Source organism: Misgurnus anguillicaudatus, chromosome 25 (assembly GCF_027580225.2).
Source record: "Misgurnus anguillicaudatus chromosome 25, ASM2758022v2, whole genome shotgun sequence".
Classification (NCBI taxonomy): domain Eukaryota; kingdom Metazoa; phylum Chordata; class Actinopteri; order Cypriniformes; family Cobitidae; genus Misgurnus; species Misgurnus anguillicaudatus.
In genome coordinates this window covers 33875963-33902500 of record NC_073361.2, presented here as the reverse complement: position 1 = coordinate 33902500, position 26538 = coordinate 33875963, and the positions used below count along the sequence as shown (strand labels likewise).

The window sequence follows — 26538 nt, the reverse complement described above, 5'->3', positions numbered from 1 at the left end:
CAGTCGGCCATTTTGGGTGTCGGCCATTTTGAATTTTCTCATTAAGTTCAGTATTTCACAAACAGAATGGCGTATCGCTACGAAATTTGGCATGGTTCATCAGTGACATGTTCTGAGCGCACCTATAAATCTTTAGGACGGCGCCACCTAGTGGTCAGGATATGTAAATAAATTGTTTAAAATCTTATGTCATAGTGGCAATTTAATCAAATGAAATAAAGACTTCACTCTACTGATTCCTTGGCTCATGCTGAGTCCGACTGTACCAAATATGTCTGAGTCAAACCTACTTCCTGTCGGCCATTTTGAATTATATTGAAGACCTACTTTTTCGAACTCCTCCTAGAGCGCTTTTTTGATTGGCTTGAATTTTATTAGGCATCATCTAGAGACACTCTAGACAAAAAGTTATCAAAAGCTTTTCGGTAGACCTATCCGTTGTCGTATCACGCATCAAAGAATGCGAGGGCGAGCACGCCAAAATGTGTTTGAGCCTGTATCTTCGCAAAACTTTTGCGTATTAATATGAGACTTGGTATATGTCATAACAGTGATGACCTGAGGGTGCATGCACCATTTCGTCACACTGCCCCCTACTGGTCACGAGATATAAAAAATGTCTATTTTTGCTTATAACTACTGCAAACTTGAATGTAAAATTATGAGACTGGTCTTGTTAGAGTTTGTGAGGCATGCCGAGTCAAACGATACCAAATGGTTTTTGGTCGGCCAATTTGTGTGTCGGCCATTTTGAATTTTTCTTTAAGTTCAAGTATTTCAGAAACGCAATTGCGTATTGTTATGAAACTTGGTATGGTTCATCAGCAACATGTTCTGGGAGGACTTGTAAACTTTCCGATGCCCCCTAGTGGTCAAGAGATTTGAAGCTATATCTCTTCATCTCTTTATCGTATTTACACCAAATTTGGTGGGTGTCATCACAATCAAGACCTGAGTCACAATTTATTTTTGGTCAGTGCCCCCTAGTGGTCAAGTCATTTAAGGCTATATCTCTGCATCTCTTTATTGTATTTACACCAAATTTGGTGGGTGTCATCACAATCAAGACCTGAGTCACAATTTATTTTTTGGTCAGTGCCCCCTAGTGGTCAAGTCATTTAAGGCTATATCTCCGTATTGCTTTATTGTATTTACACTAAATTTGGTATGTGTCATCACAGTCATGACCTGAGGCACCATCTATTCTTTCGGCACAGTGCCACCTAGTGGTCTCAAGATACGAAAAAATTGCTTTTTTTCATAAAACTAAAGCAAACTTAGATCTTAAATCATGACAGTCATCACGTATGAATCATTTTTTGCCATGTTTGGCTTGACCCCGGTATCGCTGCTTGCAGCTATATTTAGGGGTCAAGCCACGAAGTGGCGTAGACACCTATTGTTTCTGTTAGTTTTTAGGGGTCAAGCCCCGAAGGGGCGTAGAACCCTATTGTTATTGTTAGTTTTCTTATTATTATTATTATATATTATTCTTCTTCTTGTTCTTCCGCCATTAAAGTCAATGGCAGCCCATAGAACCGTACGTAGGAAAGTTATGAAATTTGGCACACATGTAGAGGACAGTCACAGAAGTTACTATAGCAACATTGGTGTGTCTGACTCAAACCCTCTAGCGCCACCAACAGTCCAAAAATCCACTTATGTTCATGCCCACAACTTGTGACCCGTGAGTCCTAGAAAATAAATTCTTGTTTCCTCTGAATCCTTGGCTCATGATGATTCAGATGCACATGTTGATGTCATTTGTGTCATGCACATCTTTCCGCCATTTTGAATTTTCCGTAAAACCTACTTTTTCGAACTCCTCCTAGACCGTCTGTCCGATTTGCATGTCCTTTGGTATGTAGCATCTAGAGACACCCCAGACAAAAAGTTATCAAAAGCTTTTTGATAGACCAATGCGTTCTCGTATAAATTCACAACATATATGGCGGCGAGCACGCCAAAACGGACGTGTGGCCGTATCTTCGCAAAACTTTATTGTATCGACACGAAACTTGGTATATGTCATTACAGTCATGACCTGAGGGTGCCTGCAACGTTTCGTCACAGCGCCACCTAGTGGTCACGAGATTCGAAAAATGCTTATTTTCGCTTATAACTACTTCAAACTTGAGTCTAAAATCATGAAGGTGGTCTTGTAAGATTCCTTGAGGCATGCCGAGTCAAACGATACCAAACGGTTTTCGGTCGGCCATTTTGGGTGTCGGCCATTTTGAATTTTCTCATTAAGTTCAGTATTTCACAAACAGAATGGCGTATCGCTACGAAATTTGGCATGGTTCATCAGTGACATGTTCTGAGCGCACCTATAAATCTTTAAGACAGCGCCACCTAGTGGTCAGGATATGTAAATAAATTGTTTAAAATCTTTATATCATTTGATTAAATTGCCACACTGACATAAGACTTCACTCTATTGATTCCTTGGCTCATGCTGAGTCTGACTGTACCAAATATGTCTGAGTCAAACCTACTTCCTGTCGGCCATTTTGAATTATATTGAACACCTACTTTTTCGAACTCCTCCTAGAGCGCTCGTGTGATTGGCTTGATTTTTGGTATGCATCGTCTAGAGACACTCTAGACAAAAAGTTATCAAAAGCTTTTCGGTAGACCTATCCGTTGTCGTATAACGCATCAAAGAATGCGAGGGCGAGCACGCCAAAATGTGTTTGAGCCTGTATCTTCGCAAAACTTTTGCGTATTAATATGAGACTTGGTATATGTCATACCAGTGATGACCTGAGGGTGCATGCACCATTTCGTCACACTGCCCCCTACTGGTCACGAGATATAAAAAATGTCTACTTTTGCTTATAACTATTGCAAACTTGAATGTAAAATTATGAGACTGGTCTTGTTAGATTTCTTGAGGCATGCCGAGTCAAACGATACCAAATGGTTTTTGGTCGGCCATTTTGTGTGTCGGCCATTTTGAATTTTTTCTTTAAGTTCAAGTATTTCAGAAACGCAATTGCGTATTGTTATGAAACTTGGTATGGTTCATCAGCAACATGTTCTGGGAGGACTTGTAAACTTTTCGGTGCCCCCTAGTGGTCAAGAGATTTGAAGCTATATCTCTGCATCTCTTTATCGTATTTACACAAAATTTGGTGGGTGTCATCACAATCAAGACCTGAATCACAATTTATTTTTTGGTCAGTGCCCCCTAGTGGTCAAGTCATTTAAGGCTATATCTCTGCATCTCTTTATTGTATTTACACCAAATTTGGTGGGTGTCATCACAATCAAGACCTGAGTCACAATTTATTGTTTGGTTAGTGCCCCCTAGTGGTCAAGTCATTTAAGGCTATATCTCTGTATTGCTTTATCGTATTTACACTCAATTTGGTATGTGTCATCACAGTCATGACCTGAGGCACCATCTATTGTTTCGGCACCGCGCCACCTAGTGGTCTCAAGATACAAAAAATTTCTATTTTTTTCCTAAAACTAATGCAAACTTAGATCTTTAATCATGACAGTCATCACGTATGAATCATTTTTTGCCATGTTTGGCTTGACCCCGGTATCGCTGCTTGCAGCTATATTTAGGGGTCAAGCCCCGAAGGGGCGTAGAACCCTATTGTTATTGTTAGTTTTCTTATTAGGGGTCAAGCCACGAAGTGGCGTAGACACCTATTGTATCTGTTAGTTTTCTTATTATTATTCTTCTTCCTTCTTCCTCCATTGAAGTCAATGGCAGCCCATAGAACCGTAGGTAGGAAAGTTATGAAATTTGGCACACATGTAGAGGACGGTCTCAGAAGTTACTATAGCAACATTGGTGTGTCTGACTCAAACCCTCTAGCGCCACCAACAGTCCAAAAATCCACTTATGTTCATGCTCATAACTTCTGACCCGTGAGTCCTAGAAACTAAATTCTTGTTTCCTCTGAATCCTTGGCTCATGATGATTCAATTGCACACTTTGATGTCATTTGTGTCATGCATATCTTTCCGCCATTTTGAATTTTCCGTAAAACCTACTTTTTCGAACTCCTCCTAGACCGTTTGTCTGATTTGCATGTCCTTTGGTATGTAGCATCTAGAGACACCCCAGACAAAAATTTATCAAAAGCTTTTTGATAGACCAATGCGTTCTCATATAAATTGATAACATATATGGCGGCGAGCACGCCAAAACGGACGTGAGGCTGTATCTTCGCAACGCTTTGGTGTATTGACACGAAACTTGGTATATGTCATAACAGTCATGACCTGAGGGTGCCTGCAACGTTTTGTCACAGCGCCACCTAGTGGTCACCAGATTAAAAAAATGCCTATTTTCGCTTATAACTAGTTCAAACTTGAGTCTAAAATCATGAAGGTGGTCTTGTTAGATTCCTTGAGGCATGCCGAGTCAAACGATACCCAACGGTTTTCGGTCGGCCATTTTGGGTGTCGGCCATTTTGAATTTTCTCATTAAGTTCAGTATTTCACAAAGAGAATGGCGTATCGCTACGAAATTTGGCATGGTTCATCAGTGACATGTTCTGAGCGCACCTATAAATCTTTAGGACGGCGCCACCTAGTGGTCAGGATATGTAAAGAAATTGTTTAAAATCTTTATATCATTTGATTAAATTGCCACACTGACATAAGACTTCACTCTGTTGATTCCTTGGCTCATGCTGAGTCCGACTGTACCAAATATGTCTGAGTCAAACCTACTTCCTGTCGGCCATTTTGAATTATATTGAACACCTACTTTTTCGAACTCCTCCTAGAGCGCTCGTGTGATTGGCTTGATTTTTGGTATGCATCATCTAGAGACACTCCAGACAAAAAGTTATCAAAAGCTTTTCAGTAGACCTGTCCGTTGTCGTATAACGCATCAAAGAATGCGAGGACGTACACGCCAAAATGTGTTTGAGCCTGTATCTTCGCAAAACTTTTGCGTATTAATATGAGACTTGGTATATGTCATAACAGTGATGCCCTGAGGGTGCATGCACCATTTCGTCACACTGCCCCCTACTGGTCACGAGATATAAGAAATGTCTATTTTTGCTTATAACTACTACAAACTTGAATATAAAATTATGAAAGTGGTCTTGTTAGATTTCGTGAGGCATGCCGAGTCAAACGATACCAAATGGTTTTTGGTCGGCCATTTTGTGTGTCGGCCATTTTGAATTTTTTCTTTAAGTTCAAGTATTTCAGAAACGCAATTGCGTATTGTAATGAAACTTGGTATGGTTCATCAGCAACATGTTCTGGGAGGACTTGTAAACTTTTCGGCGCCCCCTAGTGGTCAAGAGATTTGAAGCTATATCTCTGCATCTCTTTATCGTATTTACACCAAATTTGGTGGGTGTCATCACAATCAAGACCTGAGTCACAATTTATTTTTTGGTCAGTGCCCCCTAGTGGTCAAGTGATTTAAGGCTATATCTCTGCATCTCTTTATTGTATTTACACCAAATTTGGTGGGTGTCATCACAATCAAGACCTGAGGCACCATCTATTGTTTCGGCACAGCGCCACCTAGTGGTCTCAAGATACAAAAAAATGCTATTTTTTCATAAAACTAATGCAAACTTAGATGTTAAATCATGGCAGTCATCACGTATGAATCATTTTTTGCCATGTTTGGCTTGACCCCGGTATCGCTGCTTGCAGCTATATTTATTATTATTATTATTATTATTATTATGTTTCCTCTTCCGCCATTGAAGTCAATGGCAGCCCCTAGAACCGTACATAGGAAAGTTATGAAATTTGGCACACATGTAGAGGACAGTCTCAGAAGTTACTATAGCAACATTGGTGTGTCTGACTCAAACCCTCTAGCGCCACCAACAGTCCAAAAATCCACTTATGTTCATGCTCACAACTTCTGACCCGTGAGTCCTAGAAACTAAATTGTTGTTTCCTCTGAATCCTTGGCTGATGATGATTCAAATGCACACATTAATGTCATTTGTGTCATGCACATCTTTCCGCCATTTTGAATTTTCCGTAAAACCTACTTTTTCGAACTCCTCCTAGACTGTTTGTCCAATTTGCATGTCCTTTGGTATGTAGCATCTAGAGACACCCCAGACAAAAAGTTATCAAAAGCTTTTTGATAGACCAATGCGTTCTCATATAAATTGACAACATATATGGCGGCGAGCACGCCAAAATGGACGTGAGGCTGTATCTTTGCAACACTTTGGTCTATCGACATGAAACTTGGTATATGTCATTACAGTCATGACCTGAGGGTGCCTGCAACGTTTCGTCACAGCGCCACCTAGTGGTAACGAGATTCAAAAAATGACTATTTTCGCTTATAACTACTTCAAACTTGAGTCTAAAATCATGAAGGTGGTCTTGTTAGATTCCTTGAGGCATGCCGAGTCAAACGATACCAAACGGTTTTCTGTCGGCCATTTTGGGTGTCGGCCATTTTGAATTTTCTCATTAAGTTCAGTATTTCACAAACAGAATGGCGTATCGCTACGAAATTTGGCATGGTTCATCAGTGACATGTTCTGAGCGCACCTATAAATCTTTAGGACGGCGCCACCTAGTGGTCAGGATATGTAAATAAATTATTTAAAATCTTTATTTCATTTGATTAAATTGCCACTATGACATAAGACTTCACTCTATTGATTCCTTGGCTCATGCTGAGTCCGACTGTACCAAATATGTCTGAGTCAAACCTACTTCCTATCGGCCATTTTGAATTATATTGAACACCCACTTTTTCGAACTCCTCCTAAAGCGCTTGTGTGATTGGCTTGATTTTTGGTATGCATCATCTAGAGACACTCTAGACAAAAAGTTATCAAAAGATTTTCGGTAGACCTATCCGTTGTCGTATAACGTATCAAAGAATGCGAGGGCGAGCACGCCAAAATGTGTTTGAGCCTGTATCTTCGCAAAACTTTTGCGTATTAATATGAGACTTGGGATATGTCATAACAGTGATGACCTGAGGGTGCATGCACCATTTCGTCACACTGCCCCCTACTGGTCACGAGATATAAAAAATGTCTATTTTGCTTATAACTACTGCAAACTTGAATGTAAAATTATGAGACTGGTCTTGTTAGATTTCGTGAGGCATGGCGAGTCAAACGATACCAAATGGTTTTTGGTCGGCCATTTTGTGTGTCGGCCATTTTGAATTTTTCTTTAAGTTCAAGTATTTCAGAAACGCAATTGCGTATTGTTATGAAACTTGGTATGGTTCATCAGCAACATGTTCTGGGAGGACTTGTAAACTTTCCGGTGCCCCCTAGTGGTCAAGAGATTTGAAGCTATATCTCTGCATCTCTTTATCGTATTTACACCAAATTTGGTGGGTGTCATCACAATCAAGACCTGAGTCACAATTTATTTTTTGGTCAGTGCCCCCTAGTGGTCAAGTCATTTAAGGCTATATCTCCGTATCGCTTTATTGTATTTACACTAAATTTGGTATGTGTCATCACAGTCATGACCTGAGGCACCATCTATTCTTTCAGCACAGTGCCACCTAGTGGTCTCAAGATACAAAAAAATTGCTTTTTTTCATAAAACTAATGCAAACTTAGATCTTAAATCATGACAGTCATCACGTATGAATCATTTTTTGCCATGTTTGGCTTGACCCCGGTATCGCTGCTTGCAGCTATATTCTTATTATTATTATTCAGTTTCTTGTTCTTCCGCCATTGAAGTCAATGGCAGCCCATAGAACCGTACGTAGGAAAGTTATGAAATTTGGCACACATGTAGAGGACAGTCTCAGAAGTTACTATAGCAACATTGGTGTGTCTGACTCAAACCCTCTAGCGCCACCAACAGTCCAAAAATCCACTTATGTTCATGCTCATAACTTCTGACCCGTGAGTCCTAGAAACTAAATTCCTTGTTTCCTCTGAATCCTTGGCTCATGATGATTCAATGGCACACATTGATATCATTTGTGTCATGCACATCTTTCCGCCATTTTGAATTTTCCGTAAAACCTACTTTTTCGAACTCCTCCTAGACCGTTTGTCCGATTTGCATGTCCTTTGGTATGTAGCATCTAGAGACACCCCAGACAAAAAGTTATCAAAAGCTTTTTGATAGACCAATGCGTTCTCATATAAATTGACAACATATATGGCGGCGAGCACGCCAAAATGGACGTGAGGCTGTATCTTCGCAAAACTTTGGTGTATCGACACGAAACTTGGTATATGTCATTACAGTCATGGCCTGAGGGTGCCTGCAACGTTTCGTCACAGTGCCACCTAGTGGTCACGAGATTCGAAAAATGCTTATTTTCACTTATAACTACTTCAAACTTGAGTCTAAAATCATGAAGGTGGTCTTGTTAGATTCCTTGAGGCATGCCGAGTCAAACGATACCAAACGGTTTTCGGTCTGCCATTTTGGGTGTCGGCCATTTTGAATTTTCTCATTAAGTTCAGTATTTCACAAACAGAATGGCGTATCGCTACGAAATTTGGCATGGTTCATCAGTGACATGTTCTGAGCGCACCTATAAATCTTTAGGACGGCGCCACCTAGTGGTCAGGATATGTAAATAAATTGTTTAAAATCTTTATATCATTTGATTAAATTGCCACTATGACATAAGACTTCACTCTATTGATTCCTTGGCTCATGCTGAGTCCGACTGTACCAAATATGTCTGAGTCAAACCTACTTCCTGTCGGCCATTTTGAATTATATTGAACACCTACTTTTTCGAACTCCTCCTAGAGCGCTCGTGTGATTGGCTTGATTTTCGGAATGCATCATCTAGGGACACTCTAGACAAAAAGTTATCAAAAGCTTTTCGGTAGACCTATCCGTTGTCGTATAACGCATCAAAGAATGCGAGGGCGAGCACGCCAAAATGTGTTTGAGCTTGTATCTTCGCAAAACTTTTGCGTATTAATATGAGACTTGGTATATGTCATAACAGTGATGTCCTGAGGGTGCATGCACCATTTCGTCACACTGCCCCCTACTGGTCACGAGATATAAAAAATGTCTATTTTTGCTTATAACTACTGCAAACTTGAATGTAAAATTATGAGAGCGGTCTTGTTAGATTTCATGAGGCATGCCGAGTCAAACGATACCAAATGGTTTTTGGTCGGCCATTTTGTGTGTCGGCCATTTTGAATTTTTTCTTTAAGTTCAAGTTTTTCAGAAACGCAATTGTGTATTGTTATGAAACTTGGTATGGTTCATCAACATGTTCTGGGAGGACTTGTAATCTTTTCTGCGCCCCCTAGTGGTCAAGAGATTTGAAGCTATATCTCTGCATCTCTTTATCGTATTTGCACCAAATTTGGTGGGTGTCATCACAATCAAGACCTGAGTCACAATTTATTATTTGGTCAGTGCCCCCTAGTGGTCAAGTCATTTAAGGCTATATCGCTGCATCTCTTTATTGTATTTACACCAAATTTGGTGGGTGTCATCACAATCATGACCTGAGTCACAATAACTTTTTTGGTCAGTGCCCCCTAGTGGTCAAGTCATTTAAGGCTATATCTCCGTATCGCTTTATTGTATTTACACTAAATTTGGTATGTGTCATCACAGTCATGACCTGAGGCACCATCTAGTCTTTCGGCACAGTGCCACCTAGTGGTCTCAAGATACGAAAAAAATGCTTTTTTTCATAAAACTAATGCAAACTTAGATCTTAAATCATGACAGTCATCATGTATGAATCATTTTTTGCCATGTTTGGCTTGACCCCGGTATCGCTGCTTGCAGCTATATTTATTAGGGGTCAAGCCCCGAAGGGGCGTAGAACCCTATTGTTATTGTTAGTTTTCTTATTATTATTATTATTATTATTATTATTATTATGTTTCCTCTTCCGCCATTGAAGTCAATGGCAGCCCATAGAACCGTACGTAGGAAAGTTATGAAATTTGGCACACATGTAGAGGACAGTCTCAGAAGTTACTATAGCAAATTTGGTGTGTCTGACTCAAACCCTCTAGCGCCACCAACAGTCCAAAAATCCACTTATGTTCATGCTTACAACTTCTGACCCGTGAGTCCTAGAAAATAAATTCTTGTTTCCTCTGAATCCTTGGCTCATGATGATTCAATTGCACATGTTGATGTCATTTGTGTCATGCACATCTTTCCGCCATTTTGAATTTTCCGTAAAACCTACTTTTTCGAACTCCTCCTAGACCGTCCGTCCGATTTGCATGTCCTTTGGTATGTAGCATCTAGAGACACCCCAGACAAAAAGTTATCAAAAGCTTTTTGATAGACCAATGCGTTCTCGTATAAATTGACAACATATATGGCAGCGAGCACGCCAAAACGGACGTGAGGCCGTATCTTCGCAAAACTTTATTGTATCGACACGAAACTTGGTATATGTCATTACAGTCATGACCTGAGGGTGCCTGCAACGTTTCGTCACAGCGCCACCTAGTGGTCACGAGATTCGAAAAATGCATATTCTCGCATATAACTACTTCAAACTTGAGCCTAAAATCACGAAGGTGGTCTTGTTAGATTCCTTGAGGCATGCCGAGTCAAACGATACCAAACGGTTTTCGGTCGGCCATTTTGGGTGTCGGCCATTTTGAATTTTCTCATTAAGTTCAGTATTGCACAAACAGAATGGCGTATCGCTACGAAATTTGGCATGGTTCATCAGTGACATGTTCTGAGCGCACTTATAAATCTTTAGGACAGCGCCACCTAGTGGTCAGGATATGTAAATAAATTGTTTAAAATGTTTATATCATTTGATTAAATTGCCACTATGACATAAGACTTCACTCTATTGATTCCTTGGCTCATGCTGAGTCCGACTGTACCAAATATGTCTGAGTCAAACCTACTTCCTGTCGGCCATTTTGAATTATATTGAACACCTACTTTTTCGAACTCCTCCTAGAGCGCTCGTGTGATTGGCTTGATTTTTGGTATGCATCATCTAGAGACACTCTAGACAAAAAGTTATCAAAAGCTTTTCGGTAGACCTATTTGTTGTCGTATAACGCATCAAAGAATGCGAGGGCGAGCACGCCAAAATGTGTTTGAGCCTGTATCTTCGCAAAACTTTTGTGTATTAATATGAGACTTGGTATATGTCATAACAGTGATGACCTGAGGGTGCATGCACCATTTCGTCACACTGCCCCCTACTGGTCACGAGATATAAAAAATGTCTATTTTTGCTTATAACTACTGCAAACTTGAATGTAAAATTATGAGAGTGGTCTTGTTAGATTTCGTGAGGCATGCCGAGTCAAACGATACCAAATGGTTTTTGGTCGGCCATTTTGTGTGTCGGCCATTTTGAATTTTTCTTTAAGTTCAAGTATTTCAGAAACGCAATTGCGTATTGTTATGAAACTTGGTATGGTTCATCAGCAACATGTTCTGGGAGGACTTGTAAACTTTCCGGTGCCCCCTAGTGGTCAAGAGATTTGAAGCTATATCTCTGCATCTCTTTATCGTATTTACACCAAATTTGGTGGGTGTCATCACAATCAAGACCTGAGTCACAATTTATTTTTTGGTCAGTGCCCCCTAGTGGTCAAGTTATTTAAGGCTATATCTCTGCATCTCTTTATTGTATTTACACCAAATTTGGTGGGTGTCATCACAATCAAGACCTGAGTCACAATTTATTTTTTGGTCAGTGCCCCCTAGTGGTCAAGTCATTTAAGGCTATATCTCTGCATCTCTTTATTGTATTTACACCAAATTTGGTGGGTGTCATCACAATCAAGACCTGAGTCACAATTAATTTTTTGGTCAGTGCCCCCTAGTGGTCAAGTTATTTAAGGCTATATCTCTGCATCTCTTTATTGTATTTACACCAAATTTGGTGGGTGTCATCACAATCAAGACCTGAGTCACAATTTATTTTTTGGTCAGTGCCCCCTAGTGGTCAAGTCATTTAAGGCTATATCTCCGTATTGCCTTATTGTATTTACACTAAATTTGGTATGTGTCATCACAGTTATGACCTGAGGCACCATCTGTTCTTTTGGCACAGTGCCACCTAGTGGTCTCAAGATAGGAAAAAAATGCTTTTTTTCATAAAACTAATGCAAACTTAGATGTTAAATCATGGCAGTCATCACGTATGAATCATTTTTTGCCATGTTCGGCTTGACCCCGGTATCGCTGCTTGCAGCTATATTTATTATTATTATTTTTCTTCCTCGTTCTTCCGCCGAAAGTCAATGGCAGCCCATAGAACCGTACATAGGAAAGTTATGAAATTTGGCACACATGTAGAGGACAGTCTCAGAAGTTACTATAGCAACTTTGGTGTGTCTGACTCAAACCCTCTAGCGCCACCAACAGTCCAAAAATCCACTTATGTTCATGCTCATAACTTCTGACCCATGAGTCCTAGAAACTAAATTCTTGTTTCCTCTGAATCCTTGGCTCATGATGATTCAAATGCACACATTGATGTCATTTGTGTCATGCACATCTTTCCGCCATTTTGAATTTTCCGTAAAACCTACTTTTTCGAACTCCTCCTAGAGCGTTTGTCCGATTTGCATGTCCTTTGGTATCTAGCATCTATAGACACCCCTGACAAAAAGTTATCAAAAGCTTTTTGATAGACCAATGCGTTCTCGTATACCGTGACAACATATAAGGCGGCGAGCACGCCAAAACGGACGTGAGGCCGTATCTTCGCAACACTTTGGTGTATCGACACGAAACTTGGTATATGTCATTACAGTCATGACCTGAGGGTGCCTGCAACGTTTCGTCACAGCGCCACCTAGTGGTCACGAGATTCGAAAAATGCCTATTTTCGCTTATAACTACTTCAAACTTGAGTCTAAAATCATGAAGGTGGTCTTGTTAGATTCCTTGAGGCATGCCAAGTCAAACGATACCAAACGGTTTTCGGTCGGCCATTTTGGGTGTCGGCCATTTTGAATTTTCTCATTAAGTTCAGTATTTCACAAACAGAATGGCGTATCGCTACGAAATTTGGCATGGTTCATCAGTGACATGTTCTGAGCGCACCTATAAATCTTTAGGACGGCGCCACCTAGTGGTCAGGATATGTAAATAAATTGTTTAAAATCTTTATTTCATTTGATTAAATTGCCACTATGACATAAGACTTCACTCTATTGATTCCTTGGCTCATGCTGAGTCCGACTGTACCAAGTATGTCTGAGTCAAACCTACTTCCTGTCGGCCATTTTGAATTATATTGAAGACCTACTTTTTCGAACTCCTCCTAGAGCGCTTGTTTGATTGGCTTGAATTTTGGTAGGCATCATCTAGAGACACTCTAGACAAAAAGTTATCAAAAGCTTTTCGGTAGACCTATCCGTTGTCGTATAACGCATGAAAGAATGTGAGGGCAAGCACGCCAAAATGTGTTTGAGCCTGTATCTTCGCAAAACTTTCGCGTATTGATATGAGACTTGGTATATGTCAAAACAGTGATGACCTGAGGGTGCATGCATCATTTCGTCACACTGCCCCCTACTGGTCTCGAGATATGAAAATCGACTATTTTTGCTTATAACTACTGCAAGCATGTGTGTAAAATTATGAAAGTGGTTTTGTTAGATTTCCTGAAGCATGTCGAGTCAAACGATACCAAATGGTTTTCGGTCTGCCATTTTGGGTGTCGGCCATTTTGATTTATTCCTTTAAGTCAAGTATTTCATTAACGCAACTGCGTATTGTTATGAAACTTGGTATGGTTCATCAGCAACATGTTCTGAGAGGACTTGTAAACTTTTTGGTGCCCCCTCGTGGTCAAAAAGATTTGAGGCTATATCTCTGCATCTCTTCATCGTATTAACACCAAATTTGGTGGGTGTTATTACAGTAATGTTCCGAGTCACCATCTATAGTTTTAGCCAGTGCCCCCTAGTGGTCAAGACATTTTAGGCTAAATCTCTGTATTGCTTTATTGTATTTACACCAAATTTGGTGGGTGTCATCAGTTCATGGCAGTCATCCATATGATTCATTTTTTGCCATATTCGGCTTGACCCCGGTATCGCTGCTTGCAGCTATATTTGCATTTAGTAAGTGTAAATGTGAAACAATTCATAGTGTAGTTTTTGCTCAGTGGCTGTTAGTTTAGTTAGTTAGTTAGTTAGTTGTATTGATTCTGCTGTAGTCAGTACCTCATACACCTTACAACCCCATCTTACACCTGCTTACTAATGCAGTGACACATCATGTGTGTAATAAAGATTGAGGGATTTAAGGCAAAGCTCACATGATTATTCATGACTTCAGTCTCTGTTGGGTTTGTTTTTCTCACTGTGACAGAGACTTTCTCTTGTTTTGATCCTTCAGTTTGGTTAAATCTGTGTCTGTCAGTCGTATTCTCAGATCAGCAGTAGAGCTTTATTCTCTTTCACAAAACATGACGTGTCTGTCTGTCTGTCTGTCTCACAGCTGTCTCTCGCTTTAAAACATAGTTATAACATTTTACAGTCCGGCAAACACACAATTGTGGGAATCTGTTATTATTGATCATCTGGGCATTACATTTGCATGTATGCAATTGGCAGATGCTTTTACAATAATAGTTATACATTTTATCATTATGTGCATTTCCGGGGATTAAACACATGGCCAGGCCCAAACTAAATCTATGCCCGCAGATTTCCATGGAATACTCCCGCACGTGTTTGTGAGCAATCATTGACAAGCAGTACATAAACCCTACGTGTGCTGTTTGCTGTGACCGTTTTTAATGATAGACAGAACAAACCATTTGATATTTAAGATGAAATAAAACTTTCTGCGGAGATCTCACTTGATTCTGTCGTCTATGTGACGCGGCAGTAAGCACTCACCACATGATCATTTCAAATCCGTTTACAAGACGAATGCTCTTGTTATGTTTATGTTTAATATAAAGTTTACATTGTGTAAAAATTATAAAATTATAAATTCATAACGACAAACTTTATTCTGCTATAAACACTATAAACAATAATATATGTCATTTTAGATACAAAATGACTCATTGGATTGGCGTATTTATTTTAAGCCTTGTAAACCTTAAAAAAAGTTATAATTTAAAATGCAGATTCTACAGATTTTTCACAATGATCTACCAGTTGAGCCACATGAACATTTAACTGTTAGACTTTATAACCAATAAATTATCAATACATTCACATGAACATTCATGATCCTAATCATTTAATAGAAATCAGATTTCCATTTGTTTAACAGAAATGAATAGATTAAAATGATTACATGTACTGTAATTTCATAGCTGAATTGGTAGATCAGTGCGCTGGCAACACAGAGGTCATGGGTTCAAACCCTAAGAAGCAAACACACTAATAATATAAATGCAGAAATGTATGTACTGTAGTGTGTATTTGTACCGACTGTGATGCTGTCTCTTGTCTTTCAGTTTAATCAGTTGTGTATTTCTAACAGACTCATGATGAATGAACACAAATTAAATCCTCACATGTTCTGTAAAAGATCGTTTGGCCTTTAAAGAGAACATTTCATTGCTGAAGAAAAGTCCTGAGAGATCATATGTTACAATCTTATATAACAGAAAAATAATGCTGTCTCTGTTTCTCTCTCTCTCTCTCTCTCTCTCTCTTAGGAAACTAAAATCGATTGTGTTCGTGTGGCTACTAAAGGTGAGTCTGATTGAAACATGTTCTCTAACAACACTGCAGATTACTTCAACAACATGCTTACTCAGATACCTCACAAATAACCACAATGAACCACTTGCTTACTACTTACTAAATACTGCACAGTAAACACTATCTCAAAATAATAGAATGGTGAGAGCATTAGTGTACTACACTGTCACATGAGCGTGTTCAACAGATGTCCAGTTATCATCTTAATAATTCATAAATAAATATACTTATTGATAAGTCCAGTATGGTGTCCACACTACACGCTGTATACTATAGTAAATTACTGTGTCGTGTGCTTACAGTAAAATGGGCACACTACACATCCTGCATATAAACATTGCCTTCATTGTCGATCTATTGACTGCACACTTGGACAGTATCGTACATCAGCTGCTCAAACACACAAATATATACAGGTTTGTCTTAAATTCATGAGTTTATTCAGATTGTAGTAAATATAGCGTCATTCTCTAGTCATGAAACTGCAATTAAAGATGCGTCGTGAGGATGCAGAAATGAGCGCTTGGATGCGGACGCGCGGCGTTCCAGAGCTCTGTAGGGAAACATCACACATCACAACAGATGGGAAACGACTCCAATGAAACCCAGACGACTTTATGTATCGCAGTCCAGAAGCGCGTGTTGTGCTGTAGTTTCTGACCTCATGTGGACCATTACGAGACTTTGAGCGTTTCTCGACACAGATCCGTGTGCTGTTTGAGATTTAATTGAGCACAGATGGTACATAATCTATTTTCCTGTCGACATGCCACTTCTCTAATGGTGTCAAGCCTGTTTTATGCAAATGAGAGACTGTGCTTTTACTTTTCAAGACAATTGGGAACAGGAAACCCATCTGATGCAGTTCAGTTTTACCCTGGTGTACAGTACATCATGTGAGACAGTCTTTCTTCAGTTTTTATTGCTCTACCTCCTAATAGACCTCAACCGTTGCATTCAGAAAAGTAGAAAAATCTCAGTGATTTTATCTGTAGAGTATCTGATATTTAGTAGTAACGTATGAACCTTTCAGGACGAAACTACCATGCATTGTAAGATTTTTATAATAGTAGACTAGTGGGTTTCAGTTTAAATAAAAATGTTTAAAAATGTGCACAAAAAACGTGAATGCAACGCTTTCTTCCTTCTTTCCAAAGCGCTCCTGTAGCGTCTGCCGTTGCTAAGCAACATTGAGCCGCACTCTCTATAGATTCAGTAATGCGTCTCCATGCGTTGTTTCTTCTTTATGATTCAAAATAATGGCCGCTTGACAGATCGTACAGCTCTGGGTCAGCGATTCCTCCATCTTGAGTCCATGTGAAACAATATTGATAAGTAAAGGGTGACGCTAATTGGTCGGTTCATGTCACGTGACCTGCAGTACGGATGTGACATTATGAAAAGTTAAAATAATATGAACTTGCTGCAGCTCCACCGTGCATGGAGAAAACAGTGTGTCAGCATTTAATAGAACAAACTTGTGCGTGCAAAAGACGTGAAATGTGAAACGACCCCTTACATTCCTGGATTCCTGTTGAACACAACTCAAACCCATAGAGCAATTTATTGATTGATAAATTCACCTTCATATACATCCAAATGGAGATAATTAATTTTAAATGAATACTGCAGAAAAAGTAGTCAGTGCGTGTTACAGCCTTCACCTGTCAATCATAACTAGGTCTGCATAACAATGAATCGTGACTAATTGTTTGCAGAATAAAAGTTTTTTGTTTACATCATATATGTGTGTGTACTGTGTATAATAATTCTGAATATATAAATACACACACAAACATGTATAATTTTAAGAAAAAAAATATTTAAAGATTAAACACTCACCTAAAGGATTATGAGGAACACCTGTTCAATTTCTCATTAATGCAATGGTGTAATGGTGTGGGGGATGTTTTCTTGGCACACTTTAGGTCCCTTAGTGCCAATTAGGCATCATTTAAATGCCACGACCTACCTGAGCATTGTTTCTGACCATGTCCATCCCTTTATGACCACCATGTACTCATCCTCTGATGGCTACTTCCAGCAGGATAATGCAACATGTCATAAAGCACGAATCATTTTAAATTGGTTTCTTGAACGTGACAATGAGTTCACTGTACTAAAATGGCCCCCACAGTCACCAGATCTCAACCCAATAGAGCATCTTTGGGATGTGGTGGAACGGGAGCTTCGTGCTCTGGATGTGCATCCCACAAATCTTCATCAACTGTAAGATGCTATTCTATCAATATGGGCCAACATTTCTAAAGAATGCTTTCAGCACCTTGTTGAATCAATGCCACGTAGAATTAATGCAGTTCTGAAGATGAAAGTGGGTCAAACACAGTATTAGTATGGTGTTCCTAATAATCCTTTATATATATATATATATATATATATATATATATATATATATATATACATATAAAATGTATATGCACATGTAAATATTAAAACTATACATGTATGTGTGTGTATTTATTTATTTATATGTACACAACTATTATACACTGTACACACATATATGATGTAAACAAAAACTTTTATTCTGCAAACGATTAGTCGTGATTAATGGTGATGCAGTGATGTAATGATAAAGCTCTACTGTATATGAATAAATGGTTTAAAGTGACATTTCTATGACAAATACACACACAAGAACTTCACAGATCTTTAACTCACTGAGCATGTGCAATATGAACTTTCTGTCTTTCTCTGCTCTGTTCTAAACCTTACAGATCATCTTCAGTGTTTGTGCTCTTCATAGACAGCTGTCTTCTCAGACGACATCAGGAGCATTAAGCTGATTTAAAAACACACAGCTCATCATAATATATGCTCCTGTATAGCTCAGTGTGTTAGCAGTGCAAAAGGTCATGGGTTTAAACCCAGAGAACAAAATGTAGACCTTGTAATGCACTGTGTAAATATGATCTTGAGTGATTGCAGAAGTATTTTGATGGTCGTCTATGTAGTCAGTATGTTTTGGAACAGAGCGTCTGTCTGTCTCTCTCTGCTCAGCATTAATAACCCTGCAGATGTAACATATGCCTTCGCGTGTCTGTCTCTCTCTCTGTGCATGTTGTCCTGGATCTCTTCTCTTGTTGTAGCTGCAATTATTGTGACACAGCTGACCACGCCGTATGTGCGCATCGCACCCGCTGCGGGCGACAGCCAACTAACAGGTCAGAACTTACACTGTGTGTGTGTGTGTGTGTGTGTGTGTGTGTCTAAGTGAATCTGAAGAATCGTATTCACCACATCATTAAATGAATCTGAGTCAAAATACGCCGTTGTCATGCCAATAATTCCACAATACTAAATCCAGTTTTAAAAATGGTTTCATCAAGAAAAAAAGCATTTGTTTCATTTTCATCAGATGAAATGTGACCTGTACATGTTTTCGTGAGCTTCATCCATTAGTGCCTGTATGTAGTGTATTGTGTTATTCAGTATTTCCGAGTGTGTGTTGGTTGTGTAGTTGTAAATGGATTCGGGTTGAACAGATATAATTAAGGATTTGCAGGGTCATCTGTAGTCTGATTACCTTCATTTGATCTCTGATGTAGAAGGTCAGTTTCTATTAACTCTGACCGCATGCTGAATACACAAACTTCACTGTGTGAATAAATAAACTGCAAAACAGGAGTCTGATTTTTATTCAGCGCTTTTGTCTGTTTAAAGAATCAATATGACCCTGACAACCCGAAACTCAACACCTCAGTGTTAACAATGCATGACAACACAGATCCTATTCAACACACCTGTGAAATATAACATTTCAATTTTAACCAGCTGAAAACTCGCAACGGTGTTTATTGAAGATCCCAGATTCATTTAAAGGAGTAGTACACTTTAAAGATGGGGTGCGTTGACCTTCCATAGTAGGAAAAAAATACTATGGTAAGTCAATGGGCCCCATCTTTAAAGTGGACTACTCCTTTAATCTCACCGACCTTCTGTGAAATGCGAAATCTCCCCCAGTAAAATATTTCACTGTGGGTTTACCGTGGTAAAAAGATGTTGTACTGTATTTAATACTTCTCTGTGCTTACCGTGTCTGAACCATTCAAATGAGTACAGAAAATGTACAAACAATTAGGAAAACTTTGTTTTCAACACAGAGCAAAGTTTTTACGGCAATCCTTATTTCTGCTGTCATCCACTAGGTGGCGCTTTCAGCATCAACTGATCTAAAAACAGTAAATACTCTGTGTATGTTTTCATCATCACTCTGAATCTGATCTCTAACCAAAGTCTTTACTTGAAATTATCTTAGCTTTTTGCTCAAAATGTGGTATTTTTAAAGAAACCTGCCCATATTTGAGTTCATTCTTTTTTTTCATATATAAATTGTATGTTTATATATGTAAAGAAGAGCATTAAACTTGTGTTTAAATCATAAAAAAATGCTGGTGTTGGTTTGAAACGAGTTAAATAACAAAAATGACTTTATTGATACATTGTGCAACTATCTATAATCTGTCTGTAAAGGTTATATATCTGTAGTAATATTTCACATGTGTGTTACTACAAAAGGTAAAAGATGTTTGAAGACACTCTTGAAGACATCTGTTATCTGTTTTAAGTAGACGACTAGTTTGTCTTTGATTTGAAGCACATCAGACGTCATTTACATCAGTCAGGATCAAAGCATCATTTTCATTATAAATAATAAAGGTGTAAAACACATTGCAGCATCTTGCCTAATAAAGTTAGCGGCCAGCTGGCCAATAATTCTCTTTTATTTATTCCCTAAAGGGTTTTTTGCATTTAGCTCTTAGTGAATGTTAATTTTATTTGCGATTAAAGTTCATCACAGTTATAAAGAGAGATAAGACACTAATGCCTTCTAGTTTCTGCAGTTCATAGACCTGGTTGTGACCTGAAGAGGTGGTTAAACCGGTTAAACACAAAGTATCATGGGAATATTTTGTATGACAGTATAGAAGATTGTAGCTCACACTTAATTCACCTGCAGTGAAATAGAAACTCAAACCGTGAACAGAATCTGCTGTACCGTACCGCACCATCCATCACCATAGTAACGACTGATGGATGTCGTCAGGCTTTGATTGAAAAACTGTAGATGGCATAGTGAACAGATTCACAGCACATTCACTCGCTGCTATTTCTCATTCTCTGCTCATTTTGTGTGCTGGAAATTGATATTTCATCGGGCACACGGTTGACATGCCATCACATTATACAGTAAACGCTTTCTCTCTCTCTTTCTCTCTCTCTTCTGTGATCGAACTAAAGAGGTTTTTACACTGGGGTTTCCAGTTAGACTTGTGTCAGGGTTTCCGCAGTGTCTTAAAAAGTCTTAAATTCGCTGATCTTAAATAATTTTAAACAGGTCTTAATTTTCCATGTAAAGCTAACTCTAATGCTGCGTTTACACCAGCCGCGGTAGAGACAGCAAGTGCGAGTGATTTACATGTTAAGTCAATGCAAAGACAAGATTAGGCGTGATCCTGCGGTGAGAATTAAGCATTGCCGAGGGAAACACACGAGCCCCTCCCATGACACGGATTTCTGTGTGAATGTCTCGAATGACTGGAATTTCATGTGCGGCTTTCATGCGCGAATGAAGCGAGTAAACTCAAATGTTCAAGCGTCCAACTACGCGCGAATAGCACGTTTTTGCCGCCTCTACCGCAGCTGGTGTAAACACAACATAATGCTGATTGAAATTCTCTCTCGCAGATTGGTTAAACATTTTAAAATATTGTGATTTTAGTTAAATTAATGGGTTTTTTCTATTCATATATTTTATCATTAATGATCTCTTAAAACTTAAAAGTCTTGAGGTATAAAACTATCTTAATATCAGCGAAGTGTAAAAATCTTGCCCCTTCTTATTCTCATGAACCCAATCTCATGTCTCATTTTGTCTTGCGGGGTAAGTGTCTCATCACACCCCAAGAAAATACATCTTGTTTTTAAAAAAAACAAGGTTTTAAAAACTCATGGACAAATTATTCACATTTTTAAGTGAGAAATAAATCGAGTGGTTGGATGAGAAATGTTGGTAGATTTTCACAGTAAAATATCTGACTTGCAGAAAGAATCAATCTGAGCACAATGTGAGATGATATCGAGATCTTGGGTTGTTGTTCTCAAGTGAGAACCTTCTGAATTTCCAAATAATACAACTAACATGTTTAACTAAACTAACCTGTACATTTAAGACCTGGTGCAAGGAATCCTTGGAATGGCATTTTCCTCCTTTTGTCTCATTTGTTTTCTCACTTTGTCATCATACTAATGTTAGTGTTTGTCATGACATCACAGCAGTACACGTCTTCATATACAGTGATGATGACATCATGACATGACATCACAGCTCAGCAGATGATGGTTTGGATTTTTTTTGTTTTAGGGGCCGCCACCAGGAAACCTGACGCTGTTGAACCTGAGAAACAGACAGATCACACTGTGAAGATCGCTGGTGTCATCGCTGGCATTCTGCTCTTCGTCATCATCTTCCTCGGTGTGGTGCTGGTCATGAAGAAACGGTAAGATGATTTCACGCAATGTTTAGTCTGAAGGTGGGGAATTCACTGAGCATGTGTGCATCTGAGTCATGTGATCTGTACTGGATGCAGTTTATATGTAATTGCCCTTAATGCAGGGTTAATTCTTACTGTGTGTTCACACCAGACGCGAATAAAGCAAATAAATCGTATTATTCGTGTCGGACGCTTGAACATTTTGAGTCAACTCACTTCACACACATGAAATTCGCATAATTCGCACGTGAAATTCAGATGGTTAATGTGTCACCAATATCCGCCATATATATATATATATAAGTTCAGATTTTTAAACTTGCAAAATTTGCTTGAATCATGCATTACACGCATCAAACGCCTGCAACACTCAATTTGTGCTTCCTTATTTGCACAAATCAAGTCTTTGCTTTGCATTTGATGTAAACGCACAATTAGTGTTTGGTTGTGTAGGAACATCAGGCCACTTTCATCTGACAGATCCGCTTATATATAATAATGACATCAGTACATGTGATTCAGTGCTGTGAAATATCAAGAAGAAATATAAGTGTTCAGTGAATTCACCCCTCGACACCGTTTTACTGTTAGTTGCATGTATTATCAGTTGGTTTCAAGGGTTTATGTACTGTACAGAGACGTTTCCATGTAATTTAAGGCAGCCCGTGTGCTCATGAAAGTCTAATGAATGTTTGGTGATTATCTGTGTCCCTTTGACAATTGAAGACAGAATAATTGATTGGATGACTATGATAAGCACCATTACACGCTCTGTGACATCAACACATGCTGTCTGATGAAATATTCATCTTTATTTCTCCGTGCAGTTCTCAAGTAAACGTCAGTGATGTAATGACCCGGTGACAGGAAGTAGCACAAATATCTTCCAAGCAGGAGAATGAAACGAAAAGCAAGATAAGAGAGAAAATTTGATGAAAGGCTCTTTTTTTCCAAAGAGACGCCCAGGGCTTGTTGCTTCGGGCAAGTTTACATTAGATCTCATTTGAGTTCAGCGCAAATAGCCGCACTTCGGTTTTGGAGCTCTGTTTTACATTCCGACAGGGTTTTCCGTGGCTTTCCATGAAAGCGCTCCTCTTTTCGGACTTTAGATGTAAATTGAAGGCAGGCTAAAGTAAATATGTTTTTAATGAGAGTCATTACGCTCTTAGAATAAGGGTATTTGTCTCTATTGATTTTGCTGTTGAGTTTCAGAATGGCCAAACATTTGAAGAGGAATGTCTTCAATCTGCTGACTAGACACAGCAGGCAATTTACGTCAGATCATTTGTATGCGTTGTAGGCTAGTTTTTAGCATAATGACCTTGGCATAGCAAGTTAAATCTAAATGTAATTTGATGGAATCCATAGACAGAGACATCGGTAATTGAGTCAGGACCGAATTCACTATTAAGATGGACGTATAATAAACTCCGAGTGCTAGAATGACTGCGACTCGTGTCGGTCGCCAAATTAAAATTGTGCTAAATAACTTCAGCACTTGTGTCTGTGTAAGTCCAGCTGTTCTAATCTCTCTCTTTTCTTCTTTCTTTTCTTCTATCTTCTAACACACATCAGTCATAGGCACGATAAACACCAATCACAAAACTAGGGCTGCAACAACTAATCTGTAAAATTGGTAATAATCGATGATGAAATTCGTTGTCAATTTCATTATTGATTAGTTGGTATGTGACATCACATGCTCCTGCACAACAACTGACGGACAACGCAGACACGCGTCCGCTTCATAAAGCGCCAGCTGTGCATTTATAATTAAAGTCATGTGCTGTTTCTTCATACAACACAAGGACAATGATGGAAGTAAAAACAAAAAAGGCTTCCTGGTTAATTAATTTTGTCCTTTTGAATTTGTATTTGTTTAATTGTTTTTGGGTTTTCATAAAAATAGTATGAACCACAAACTAAGCATCTGTTTTAAAGTAATGGGGAAATCCTGTTTTTTAGTACGGTAACAACGCAACAGTGTAGACTAGATCTCTTTCATATCATATGACTTATTTATTTTGTTAAAAACAAGTAATGTTAATACTCATAAAGGTCAAAAGTTACAGATTAAAACAGGTTTATTAATCTGTGGCTGAATTTATTCAGACTCAATGTTTTCTTTATTATTATTTTAACATTTAAAGATTTTTTACTATTTAAAAATACTTTTTATTTAATGCTTAAAATATCAAAATCAAAAAGATTATATTACTAAAAGTAATATAGTAGTGTTGTGTAGTGTAGTAGTTTGTGGCTTTTGCATGTTTAAAAGTACTTTTCTACATAAAAATTCCAAATGAATAAATATTTAGGTTCATCGATTAATCGAAAAAATAATCATCCGATTAATCGATTATGAAAATAATCATTAGTTGCAGCCCTACACAAAACACAAATCTGGATTCATTATTTACTGTATTGCATTCAACAGCTATTTCTCACTGCGTTCAGTTGTCGATAAACACAGCAAGAACTAATTTTGGTGTAAATTATTCATAAAATCATTTAACGCAGACACAATGATTGAGATGTGTCATTTACACAGAAATTCCTTCTTCCTCGCAGCATCAGATTAAGACGGTCACAACACGGTACACGCTAATCTTAACCCAGGTGTAGGCTATTGTAACTGCCCCACCCACAGTCACGTCTTAGGCTCCGCCCACAGCATCGCCTCACATTACACGCCCCGTAAGGTCACGTGTGTCACCATGTCAGATTTTGTTCATTTTTCTATATTTTCAGACATTAATATTTTTTCGTTTCTTTCCTTCCATTTCATTCCCCCCTCACCTCTCCCACCCGCTCAGCAGAAGATCCTCTTACTCCTACACTTACTACCTGTAAGTAAAACACTTTGTGAAAACCTATAGTTACCATGCTGTCTTCCTCGCCTCTTTTGATATTCCATGCATGACTCCAAACCGGTGACGTCCATCTCCCTCTTAAACTCCAGACTGTCCGGCCTGCGCGTCGCCGCAGGTCTTTGTGATGTCTCCGGCTTTTGTTATGCTTTTAATGACGGATGCTAAAACCCAATCATGTTCCGGCATTTGCATAAAATTCGGGCTTATTTTGCCTGTTGAATGTAGTAATGATTCTCTCGAGGAAATTCACTTTGATGCTGGAGTTTGAAGAGGAAGATGTGATCAGTCACTGACATAATGAAAAATTCCCTTAGAGTTTAAGACATCCTTACGTAGATGAAATTAACGAAAACCAATCCGGTGTTTCTGTTTCTGGCAAATGAAAACTGAGCTTTATTCTTTTATGGGAATGAATGAATGACCCTTTACAAACATTAATGCATCTCCACCCTTCAAACATGTTCTGTAAATCTTCATCTCACTTCTGTTCTGCATGAATCTGTTTGCTGCATGTATCGTCATCATGTCACTCACATAGAGACCCGCCCACTCTTCCTGTCACAGACCATCTGTGTAATGTTAGAGATCAATTCAATAGTATCAGATAAGATTTGATGTCATTATCAAAAACTGGATGACAGGTTACATCTAGATGAAATGGTTGTAGAATATTTGTATCAGTCGGTAACTGAAGTTTGAATTAAAAGTGTTTTTGAGTAAGAATAACTTTGTGTATTTATTTATAGGGATCCTCTGACAAATATAAGATTTATTCTTGTTTAGAAGATATAAGTAATGATAGAATAGAGGAATCAGTGTTGTTTATACAGCTTCAGATCCCCCTTCGGTTGAATTTAAATCAACTCAATTGATATAAGTATACTGACAATTTTTTTTTTTAAATGCATGAACATGTTGAAGTTAATTCAGTCCAGTTATTATCTGAATGCAAATCCAGTTTTCTATTTAAATACTGACAGTAACTTTTGATAAACAATATTTGGGTTGTGTATTATTTTACAGGTTTGTGTTTGGTCTGTTTTTGAAGGGGACCTTGGGTTGTTGAAAGATCCAGCAGTTTGATGTGCTGTACTCCATCTAAAACACTTTCAAACATTGTTTTGTTCATTCTTGTATAATTATTGAACATTATAAGGATGAGGATTGACCCCTACATAGTAATGTACAGGTAAACATAAAATGTCAAGCTTTACTTCATGTGCAATAAGACCAGTTTATCATCTTCCCTCCTGTATAAACCATTGTGAGGGAATCTCTCTCTCTCTCTCTCTCTCTCTCTCTCTCTCTCTCTCTCTCTCTCTCTCTCTCTCTCTCTCTCTCTCTCTCTCTCTCTCTCTCCCCTGACTCGTTTAACTCGGGTGTTCTACAAAGCAGGAGACATTAATTAAATCCTTCACTGAGGCCTCACGCAGAACAAGAAACAAATTAATTGCAACAAGAGGGCGAGCATTTGTCTCGGCTGACAGATTTTGTGCTGCGGAGAGAAGAGGAAGTCAGATTGGTAGAAA

General features: G+C 38.6%; 1 protein-coding gene across 1 annotated transcript in view; it reads left to right on the top strand.

Annotated features, from left to right (window-relative positions):
* Positions 1–26538, top strand: part of ptprma (protein tyrosine phosphatase receptor type Ma) — a 181086-nt gene that overhangs the window by 116538 nt on the left and 38010 nt on the right. Inside the window, exons 13-16 of the mRNA XM_073864064.1 lie at positions 15576–15612; positions 18732–18806; positions 22007–22142; positions 24953–24985. Of these exons, the coding sequence (XP_073720165.1) occupies positions 15576–15612; positions 18732–18806; positions 22007–22142; positions 24953–24985 (281 nt within the window). The remainder of the gene's footprint in view (positions 1–15575; positions 15613–18731; positions 18807–22006; positions 22143–24952; positions 24986–26538) is intronic.